Genomic DNA, 11,251 nt, shown 5'->3' with positions numbered 1-11,251 from the left:
ATGCCACTGAGCATCATTTTCCGATTTGCAGAATGAGAGAGGTTGGAGACTTTTTAATGCTCCTACCTAGAATTCTCACCTAAATGGGAAACTGCAAAGTTTGTCAAGTTTGCTTTTAGAGCTTACACTTCCTTCCCCATTTGATCAAATCTTTTGTCTCCTACTGCTGCGCTGCTGATGGGCAGTAAATCCAAATATGCTTTCTCTCTTGCTCTTATAAAACCTAACGCGGAATTAACGCGGTGGGGAGCCCTATGGCTCACTGGCTCCACAAGGCACTGCCATGATTTCAGATAACAGCCACGTCGGCAAGTAATGGTTTGAGGCTGCACGTGGCGATTGGAATGGCCTGTATTTAGCATATATAATAGTACCTTATTGCGTGAAATTTGAAATCTGAATTGTGACTTCTGTTGAGCCAGAGTTCGTTTTCATTTTAGACCTAGCAGAAATCCCATCTGGACTAGTAACACGAAGGTTATGTTTTTCAAGTGTTCTTGTAGACGGAAAAAAAGAACCAACTGTAAAATTAATAATTAATACGGTTTATTTCCAAGCCAACTGTGTGACCTAGGCTGGAGAAGAGGCACACATGCCTTTTCTCGGGGTGATCATGTACAGAAGTTACTTTTATTGGCTTTTGAGATTGACAGACAACATTTCGTGAAGAGATTTTCCCATTGGTCTGGCCCCAAAAGGCGGGACATGTAGAAGCGGGGCTTGTAGGTTATAGGTGGGTTCCACAATTTCTAGGCTGGTGATTGGAAAGGAAGATCTGTGTCTTGGGAAGAGATTAGTTAAAGAAAGGCTTAATCTACATCTCAAGGAAAAGGGAAGTTCTGTGTCTTGGGAAGGGATAAGTGAAAGAATATACTGTAATTGGTTGAAATATACATCTCAAAGATACTATGCCAGGAACAGGAGGTAGGAAGAATCCTGTTAATAGAAAATAAATGGTCTGTTAATGTTTGTGGGCATGACTTCCCCAGCCCCCTTTTGAAAAGATTTTGGAAAATAGGAAAAGTAGTCAGACTTCTGTCCACATTCTGAACTGGGAACTGTTTTTACTGGATATCTAAAGATTCTCAGATACTGTGTTGCATCCTCAAACCCTCACTGTATTTTACCAAATTTAGCTATAATAATTAGCAGGCCTTTGTAATAGAGTAGTAATGTTTTATTTCTTGTCTTCCTCTTCCCCTTTTAATTCAGGGTTATACTGGAGAATATGGCATATGGATCTTATTCAGTCTGCTGTTCTGTATAGTGTGATGACCCTAGTAAGCACTTATTTGGTAGCCTTTGCATACAAGAATGTAAAATTTGTTCTCAAGCACAAGTAAGTACATTTTGCAAGTGAAAGTATATATTATATGTCGCAGTTTTGTATATAGTAAGATAGCTTAAAGATCATTTGTGTGTATGTTGGTTTCAATAAACATTAATTTGAGATCTGTATGTTTATGTATTTTGGGGAGAAGGCACACTGATGATAGAAATGACTGTTAACCAAAGCAGAGGCAGTGATCAAGCTGACACTGCCGTGAAAGTGGAATTTGAGGGTGGAGTTAGGACACACACAAGCCTTGGGGCCGGCAGGTAGTGTAGTGGTTAGGGGTGCTGGACCCCCACATGGCCAACCATGGTTTGAGTCCTGGACCTGGTGGCTTGCTTTCTCACTTTCCCTCTCTTTTTCTCTTTCTCTTTCTCTCACTCTGTTCCTCTCTGGTTCAATTAAAATAAATAAATAAATAAATAAAGTTAAAATCTTTAAAACAACACAGAACACTAGCCTTAATCATGGGGTTCATCAGAAAAACAAATCCATCAAGTAGATAAATATTTTAGAAACAAAGTAGTAGTTGTTTCTGGAAAGAATGGTTCTGGGCTGACTTTCATTTTTGGAAGTGAAAGAAATGATCTTTTAGTTAGACTCTGGCATTTTCAATGCTAATGATATTTTTTCTTGCAAGTGTATGAAACGTGTATGAAAAGTATATGAATGTCTTCTATTTTAAGATCATATATACTTTATAAAGTATATAATTATTTTCACAGTAGTTTTTGGAGACACAAACCCAAGCCTCACCACAGTAAATTTATGTATTAACTATAAGTGATGATGTGCTCTAGTTTCCTAAAAGTTGACGGGGGAGGAGCTCTAGACTTAGGAAATATGGTAACAGTTATTAGTTCTGAGTGCCATGGTCTTCATGGGAAGCAGGTGTAAATAAGTGTTTAATTGGAAAGGGCACCTTTATCATTGCTTTCATGTATACTTTGATACTTAGAGATGGCAGGATATTTCTCTGTTTCTTTAATAGAACCTTCTAGGTGCTCTATTCTTTTGGAAGTAATTTCTTAAGGAGGATTGGAATTTCCCTGAGACAGAGTGCTAGCCTGCTTTGAATGTACATTATCTTCATTTCCGTATTTCCCACCAGACACTGTTTCTGCTTAGATTAGTATAGCAGTCTTCCTCTGGTTTCTCTTTCTCGCTTTTAAAGTCCATACATTTATTTTTTTCCAGGAGTGAGTGAGAGAGTGAGACAGACATTATCCCACCTCAGCCAACCCTGATCAGGGGCACACATGTGCCCACCATACTCAGGGAGTTCTCTGGACGAGATCTTGAAACCTTCCCATGTGGGTCACCCTTGCATAGTTTTGCATTTTACTGCTGTATCACTGTCTAACCTCTCCATCTGATCTCTTAAAATAAAAGTTTAGGGCCCCGCCTGCTGTAGAAAGCACATCACTTACGTAATCCTAAAGTAATCTATGTGAAGTGCAGTTATTATTCCTTTGGATGGAAGAATATGAATTCCTCCTTGTCTAGCATCATTTTTATCATGTCACTCTATTTGAATAACTCATTATGTCCTTTTTTTTTTTCCTGATATATTAAAACCAAATACTTCCAGGCTTCTAGAATACCAGTCATCTGCCCTCTTCCAGCGAATCTGTCCTCTTGTTTAAGAACTGGGCCTAGTTCTTTCAACTCAGCCTTCTTGTCATCCTTTGACTGTGACTTGTGTCCTCCCCACTTAGGATTATCTCCTTTGCGGTTTTATTTTGAGACCTGGGACTCTCTCTCAGACAGTTCTAAGTTTGATCATTCCTTTGTGCTATTGTCTGAGTGTTAAGCTGGTTCTAGTGTGAGGAATAGAAACATGTCGAGATAAGCTCAGTTAATAGGGGTTTATTAGAAGAAATGGCCGCAGTGGCCTCAGTTTTCTCCCATCGTTCTATACACAGAAGGGCCCAGGTGTTGTGGCGCATTTCTGATACTCCCTCAGAGTTGGGTCATAGTCATCTTTTTGCTTGGCAGCCCTTCTCTACCAACTGCCATTGCAGCATTCAGCCAGCCTTGGCCCCTGATGTTCTGGGCTGTGGTTCTTGAGAGACATGACTGTCTGTGGATGGAGAAGCCCTCCAAGTGGGCATGATGCCTGAGCTTTATTTTATGACCCCCTTTGCGCTCAGTCCCTTTGAGACTTGATGTTTTTCACTTGTTCTGAATATCATTTTTCAGTCACCTCTTTGAAATCTGATTCATGCTCTTTTTATCTTCTTGTTTCTACTTTAGACTTCTTGAAGGCAACTAGTAGGTTTCGGGGAAAGTCATGATGTACTTTTCTGTGCAAAAATACATCATGACCTTCCTACAACCTAATACTATATCTTTTGTTTTATGTCCCTTCCAACAGTTACTAGTACATTTAATGCAGTCAAATTTTAATGACTTACTGACTGTAGACTCAGAGTGAGATTTTTTAAGTCATAGTTTTAGCTTAATATAAATCTTGCTCCTGACAGTAAAAGTTTTACCGATTTGCAAGATTGTAAAGGCTCAAAGATCTAGCCAAATGCGGAGTGGGGAGATGTTTGGTAGTAGGGAGATGATGGCTTCAAGGTTGACAGATTCTAGTCCCAGCTCTGGTCTTTTTTTTTTTAGGTTTTTGTGATAGAGCATGTATGCTCGCTGGAAGGAGAGACAGAGAAAGGGAAAGTGAGAAATCACCCCCTCTAGGGGAGGATGGCCCTGCAATTTCTTCTTCTCTATTATCTAGAGATTTTGGACATGCACACAGAGGCGCCTGACATGATTTTCAAGCCGCCAGGTCTGGGACTCAAACCATGGTCAACCATGTGGGAGTCCAGTGTCTTAACCACCAACCACGTGCTGTCCCTTTGTCCTTTTAAATACGTGGCCTTGAGCATTCATTTCACCTGTGTAGCTGTCAGATTACTGAGCTGTAAAGTGGGGAGAGTGATAGTACCTCAAAGGGTGGTAAGATTAAATATGATCTTACATGTGACACATTAAACATAGTGTCTGGCATGTAATCCATGTGTTCAGGGTTGGGGAGGTTGGGAGTAAAAACCCTTATGAAGATTTTTGTAATGATGGCATGATTTAAACAATGTTTGCAAAGGTGTTTTTATTTTAAGGAATTAACTTATTTTTCTTTTTAATTCTGGCGATTCTAACATACTGATATGAAAAAATAGAAGAAAAAGATTGCAGTTGATTTCATGAGTTATCTGATTTGGCTGAATGTTAGACCCCTGGAGTGACCCTTGCCTTGTTTTTGAGCTTTTAGCACTAAACATAGTTGATTTTCTACGAGCCTTAAGACAGAGGAGAGGGCTTCCTCTTCTTCAGCTACAGTAAACTTTCAGTGTGGTGTTAATGCCTCTTGAGGTGAGTCTAAGATTCTAGACTGAGAAGAGAAATTATTTAGTTACCTGGTTTAATGTCTTCAGGAAGATTTGTCAGGTGACCAGTTGGTTGACAGTTTGTCTTAAAGATGCTTAAAGATAACCAACTGTTTCAGAGAGTATTTCTGTTTCCCAGCATCTCAAAGGGTGTGTGTGCATCTGTGCGTATTTGTGTCTGTTTTATATTCAGCCAAGAAAGATTTCTTCTGTAAACTGTCCTTTTCAGTTGATCTTTGTACGAAGAAGTGATCTGATTTTAAACACTTACTTCGTGCCTAGTCGAGTACAGAGTTTGAGAGAAGTTTGCTTTCAGAGACTAGTGTCCCAGGAATGAAAAAAGCATCTGAAAAGATAGTTTTTATATACTAAAATAAGTTGGGGGACATTGGATCTTTTTTTTTTTTTTGGAGAGATTTTCACTGTAGGGCACGTGCGCTCGCCAGACAGACAGAGAGAGACATAGAGACAGAAAGCGAGAAATCACCCCCCAGGGGGGATGGTCACGCCGCAGTCCCTTCTCCTCCATTGTCCTCTCGGGATCTTGGGCACGCACGCACACGCACCCGGCGTGAGTTTTAAGCCACCGGGTCCGGGACACGAACCGCGGTCGACTACGTGGGAGTCCAGCAACATAGCCATTATGCTAACTGCTGGTTCCCGGGGACATTGGATCTTTAACGTAAGAAATTCATTGTAGTGTCCTAAAGTGTCCTCCAAAGAAACTGTCCCCTTAACTCCCTTTTTGTTTCCTTTCCCTTTTTTTAGAGATTTTTGCTATAGGGCACACGGGGCACATTACATGCGTGCCCAAAAGCCCAAGAGGAGAATAGAGGAGAAGGGATTGTGTTGTGGACATCCCCCCCACTGAGGAGTGATTTCTCAGTTTCTCTCTCTGGCAAGTGCATATCCCTATGGCAAAAACCTAAAAACAAACAAAAATATAGTTAAAATAATTTATAACTAAATTATGCTAATAGCATTGGAGTTTCATATCATGTCAAATACCTGAACTTTGAAAAATTCTTTTAAACAGAAACCAAAACATATAACTAATAAACTATATCTTGGAAGTTCCTTGAACTTCTCTTTTGGCTAGTGCAGTATAATATATTTGGAACTTTTTGTCCATCTTATTTCTTAAAATATAAAGTATCGTTCAGTTGCCAATACAAAATAGGAGTACAGAGTGTTTCTCAGAGAGTATGATGTTCACCCTGAAGCATGTAGAAACTTTTTTTTTCTTTTCTTCCAGGGTAGCACAGAAGAGGGAGGATGCTGTTTCCAAAGAAGTCACCCGAAAACTTTCTGAAGCTGATAATAGAAAGATGTCTCGGAAAGAGAAAGATGAAAGGTTTGACTCCTTAATTAAAGTGCGGTAATCAGAAAGGGAGTACTTCAGAGAAAATAAGTTCTTATTTCTGCTTAGAGAATATAGATATTGGAATTGTCCAATGTAAATTTTGGAATCATGGAAGCAGAAGTAGTGGAAATAGCTATAATTACCTTTTTCAGTTTTTATTACTATTTACAGTTATTACTATTTAGTCATTATTATTTTTTTGTTCTGCTTTATTCTCCAAAGAGCCTATGAAGTAAATGGCTGTTATATTCATTTTACATCTGAGGAAAGTAAGGTTCAAAAAGCGTGGGTAACTTGTCCAGAGTGGTAGACTTGTGTATGGTGAATCCAGGGTTAAGAACACAGGCAGTCTGACTTGAGCTTATATCTGTAACTGCTCTGCTGGAATGTAGGTGGCTGCAGTCCTGTGTTTAGTGCTAGCTTTTGCTGCTGATAGCTGTGTGACCATGAACGTGTCACCTCACCTCACTTCACCTCGCCTCACCTCACCTCACCTCACCTCACCTCACCTCACCTCACCTCACCTCACGAGAGGTCTGAAGGGTTTACATTGTGTTATGCGTTAACATTTCTAGGTGGTGCTACTTTTGTTTGTTCCCAAGTTTCCCACAGGACATTTAATTCTTGGTTACCTTCCTTGGTTAGGAAAATGTCTTCTGTCATCCATTTTGTTAGTCCCCAAGCCCAATTTTTTCTGCCAGCTGCTCCTAGGAGGCTTAGTGAAGTCTTACTCTCTATCTAAGCAGCAAAAGCTCCTGAGTGATTGAGTAAACTTGTGCTTCAGAGTTGCCAGATGGCCTAATTGTCATGAGTCTAGTTGTTTTAATGGACCTTAAGATTTGGTTATCAGCAAGGGGCTGTGTGGAACAGAATTTTTATTCCACTTTGCTTCAGAAAGACTGGGAATGTGCAATAATAAAGTGCATATAAAACAAAGTAATGCAATTTTAAAAGAACAGAAACCATTTATAAGGAAGAAAAGGTCGATGAACAAGGACCTTAGAGTTCGTTACAGCAGTTGCACACCATACTGAATTCTGAGCTTACAAGTGTCAGGGGAGGCATCTGAGGTCATCCAACTTTCTGAAAAGAAAGAAACTTTCCTGGCATTGAATCTTGGAAGGACTTAATCAAGTGGATCCTTACTGAAGAGACACTGAATAACTTAATGAACAGTATTTTCTCCAATGGTTTTGGAAAGGTTCCAGAACATTATTGAAATGACTAAATCCTATGGGTCCTTTATAAAACTGAAGGCACAGTGTTAAAATTGTGACAGTGAAGGCCTTTTGCGGGAAGTGGTTTTAATGAGGTCTGGCTTTATGGCTTTTGGATTGCATATTTTTTAGTAGGGAATAGAGTTTGAATAATCTAGAATGTTCAATCTCTCTTTTTAAAAAATCTTTTAATGAATTATCATTTTTGGTGGAACAGCATTTCTTAACCTGAGGTGTTCATCGTAGCTACCCAAATTTCAAAATGCTTGTTACAACACTTAAAGGTATGTGATTATATCAGGAATGGCAGATAGGTCTCCTCTGCCACTGCAGACTTGCCTGGTTTGGCCTGGCACTTGTTCTTGATCCTGGGACATGTTTGAGAATCCCTCTCAGTATGGTGGTCAGGTGGTCACTACTAGGGAATCAGAGTTGGAATTGGGAAGGAAACTTCTTTATCATTTGCTGAATTAGGGATTTCAAGTAGGGTGAGGTGGAGATTTCATGGACATATAAAAGGCATAGTGTCAGAAGATAATAAAATTTCACTTTTGTCATTAGTATAAATTTACGCTGTTAGTCTTTCTCTCACAAAAACCACATTGGATACCATTTTACCCAGGTCTATCCTCATGGTTGACCCTAATAATGAGGATTGGAGACTCTTATTAAGATCCAGTAAGTTTCTCTCAGCAGATAAGTTGCTTCTAAGAGATTTGATCTAAGGGGAAAGCTTATCAGCTTTTCTTTGTCCTTGCGCCTGTCTCAGTGAGAGCACTGTCTACAGTCATTTGGAATATATCCTCCAGGCCAATTTAAAAGTGCTTTAAATGTCCTTTCATCCAAGTTTAGAAAGCAGAGGAGAATCAGATTCACTACCATTTGTTCCAGGGCATGAATGTTATTTCTTCTTGTTTTACTGGTGATCTGTCATTTAACATTGTCTAATTACAACAGTTGTTGTTTGGTATCAACTTTTCTTTTGTTGTAGGAAGCCCTCCCTGGGAAAGGGCTCTTTGGGAGGTACTCTCCCACGCCAAGCTTCCTATTAGTGAAACTTTGGCAGAACCACTGATGATAATCAGGGCATTTGGAGGTCCTGAATTTTTTTCAAAATAACCAGTATGTGGGTGGACTGGGGATCGTTCTGAAGGCTCTCAGGCAGTCCTGACTGTACTCATTGATGTAACTAACACATGGTCGTGTTGAGAGCTCGAGTAACCTAAAGAATCAGTGGCTTGCACTGTTGAGATGCTGTACTCCGTTCCTGGCCAGTCTACAGGCTGGGCATAGTGCTGTGTGCTTGTAGTGCCAGCTGGGAGGCTGAGTCAAGAGTGTGACAGTGAGACCCTGTTAAAAACAAAAAGTAAAGGCCGTTCCGAGTATTTTCTAGTGTTAGTTAAACCTTGTTGGGAGTATTTATCTTTCCAGGCTTGTGTTTGCTTTGATCAGTGTTTGAATGGTATGATGTATCTTCAAGTCATCATGTAGTTTTTTCGATTTACATTTAAACTTCACTGAAATTAGATGTGTTAAAGTTAGTGGTGTGCTTAATGTAATATCCTTCCCTTCTCCAAAACGTACAGTAAATAAAGATCTGTTAAGTTAATGATGTCTGTAGAATCAAGGAAATAGGACAGATGTTGTCAGAGGCTACTGATTTCTTAGTTTGTAATGGGGAGGTATCATCTGGCTCCAGAGTAGGGTCTTGTTTTGGTGTGACAATGTGATTTGAACAGCAGTAGCTTTTAACTTTTTGAAAATTACCCACAGTAAAAGTATACATTTTACCTTTTGACCAAATATGCTCAACAGATATGGAAATGTTTTCCAAAACAATAATTACTGTGCATGATGCACTCTTGATATTTTTCCACTCTTTTCTGTTTCAAAAGAAAAAAAAATGTTGCTCTCCACCCACTCAATTAATTTCCCTGGCCACTTAATCCACTCAATTGATTTCTTGTCCCACTAATGGGTCATATCCTATCCTTTTAAAAACTGCTTTACAAAGTTGATTAACCAAGAGGAATAGAGGCTCCCTTATTCATAGGCACCCTGGAACTTCCTTTTGCCTGTATGAGGGGGTAAAAGAAAAGGTTTATGAAATTAATTAATAAGTAAATTAATAAGATAAAATATAACAAGGAAAACAGAATAAGTAAAAAGTGAAAGAGTTTTACCGATGTTAAAAAATTCTGATGACCAAACACATCGTTTGTTTATTTGAATTAATTTGGCTAACAAGTCTGCTTCTGTGAGACCACAGTTAGTGTTTGTTGTTGGGATGGTGAGAACAAAGGCTGTAGAGAGCCTCAAACCGGGGTTCGACCAAAGAAGGAGGCTCAGTCAGGCTGCTGATCATCAAGCTTAGAGTTTTAGGTGAGGACCTAGAAAAATACCTGTTTTTGCTGCTGGCGATTTTACTTAATCAGTCCATTCCTCTGGAGCCCTGGATGCCTGGGAAAAGGCATAACGTATCCAGCAAACTGTTTTCTTGAGCATCAATAAAGCAAGCAGAGTATATTTTTTAGTGGAAGAAACAGGACAGGTGTGACTAAAATTAATATTGACAGCACATTCTCACCTTAGAAAACTTAAGGAAAAACTTATCTTGAATGAACTAGAGCTATGTGATGTTTAAAATTTATAAGCATGTATTTACATACTGGTTTGACTTGTCTCTGTGTCTCTAGAATCTTGTGGAAGAAGAATGAAGTGGCTGATTATGAAGCAACAACATTTTCCATCTTCTATAATAACACTCTCTTCCTGGTATTGGTCATCGTTGCTTCCTTCTTTATACTGAAGAACTTCAACCCCACAGTGTATCCTTTTTAAAAGTTGAACAGTAGTTCATTTTGGTTTCAATTTGTCTGGTATTTTAGTGGAAGGAAAGACTGTTCTGGGGGTTAGCCCATTAAATAGCACCGACTTTAGGCAGGTTCCTGGACAGACAGACAGACAGACATTAAATAATTCATTAATTATGGTTTTGGCCACAAGGTGTGTGTGCCCACCAGAGAGAGAAAAGTGACAAATAACTCCCTGGGAGGATGGCCATACCACAATCCCTTCTCCTCCATTCACCTCCTGGGATCTTGGGCATGTAAGCACACATGCCCATTGTGATTTTCAAGCTACCAAGTTTGGGACTTGAACTGCTGTTGGCTATGTGGGAGTCCAGTGCCTTAACCACTATACCACTTGCTGATTCTAGTTTCTGGACATTTAAAATAACAGCTTTTGGGTTGACTTACAAGTTGTTTTAAGTTATAATGTTAACTTTAAACAATTTAAGTGTATGACAAGTATTAAAAAGCAGTCTTCTCTATGTGAGTACGTATGCCTGCCCTCTTACCAAAAGGTCTGCAAGGAGCCAAAGCAAAGTTGCTTTCCTTGATAGCTCCTGGCATAAGTCCATGTGTCTGCTGTTATTTTTGGTCTTTGAGATAGAGTGATGGCCAGTGTAGTTAAAAGGGCACATTTTGCAATACCTTAATGCCCTTTCAAACTTTTCTACATGGAGCTTTTGAGCAAGAATCAGTCTGCTCTAATTAGGATAATTCATTAAAGGTGTTATCCCAGAATGTGCAGGTAACAATTGGAGATTTTGACCAACTAAGATATGAGACAACCTCCAGTTAGTATCTTCTGGGAATACTGGAGTGTTTTGCCCTGAGGCTGGGAATAGCTGTAAACTTTTGGAAACTCCTTGTATTTACAAGCCAAATGCAGCAAAAACACTGATTAACAAGGGAGACTTCCTTTGCTTTGGGGGAGAAAAAGGAAAACAAGTCTCTCTCCTCCCCATGTTCTTTGATCACTTCTTCTCATGAAGGTTAAATGGAATTCAGATGTGTTCTTTGTGATCATGTGTTCCAGGTTTCTGGTTTTTTTTTTTTTTTTTTTTTTTAAATTTGAATCTATTTTTTTCTGATTTTTTCCA

General features: G+C 39.3%; 1 protein-coding gene across 1 annotated transcript in view; it reads left to right on the top strand.

Moving 5' to 3' along the window:
• Positions 1-11,251, top strand: part of SSR3 (signal sequence receptor subunit 3) — a 12,513-nt gene that overhangs the window by 690 nt on the left and 572 nt on the right. The window contains exons 2-4 of the mRNA XM_006149771.3: positions 1,213-1,339; positions 5,978-6,076; positions 9,999-10,130. Of these exons, the coding sequence (XP_006149833.1) occupies positions 1,213-1,339; positions 5,978-6,076; positions 9,999-10,130 (358 nt within the window). The remainder of the gene's footprint in view (positions 1-1,212; positions 1,340-5,977; positions 6,077-9,998; positions 10,131-11,251) is intronic.

The sequence above is a fragment of the Tupaia chinensis genome, unplaced genomic scaffold, assembly GCF_000334495.1.
Source record: "Tupaia chinensis unplaced genomic scaffold, TupChi_1.0 Scaffold000272_1, whole genome shotgun sequence".
Lineage (NCBI taxonomy): Eukaryota > Metazoa > Chordata > Mammalia > Scandentia > Tupaiidae > Tupaia > Tupaia belangeri.
This window is presented reverse-complemented; position numbering and strand designations above follow the sequence as displayed.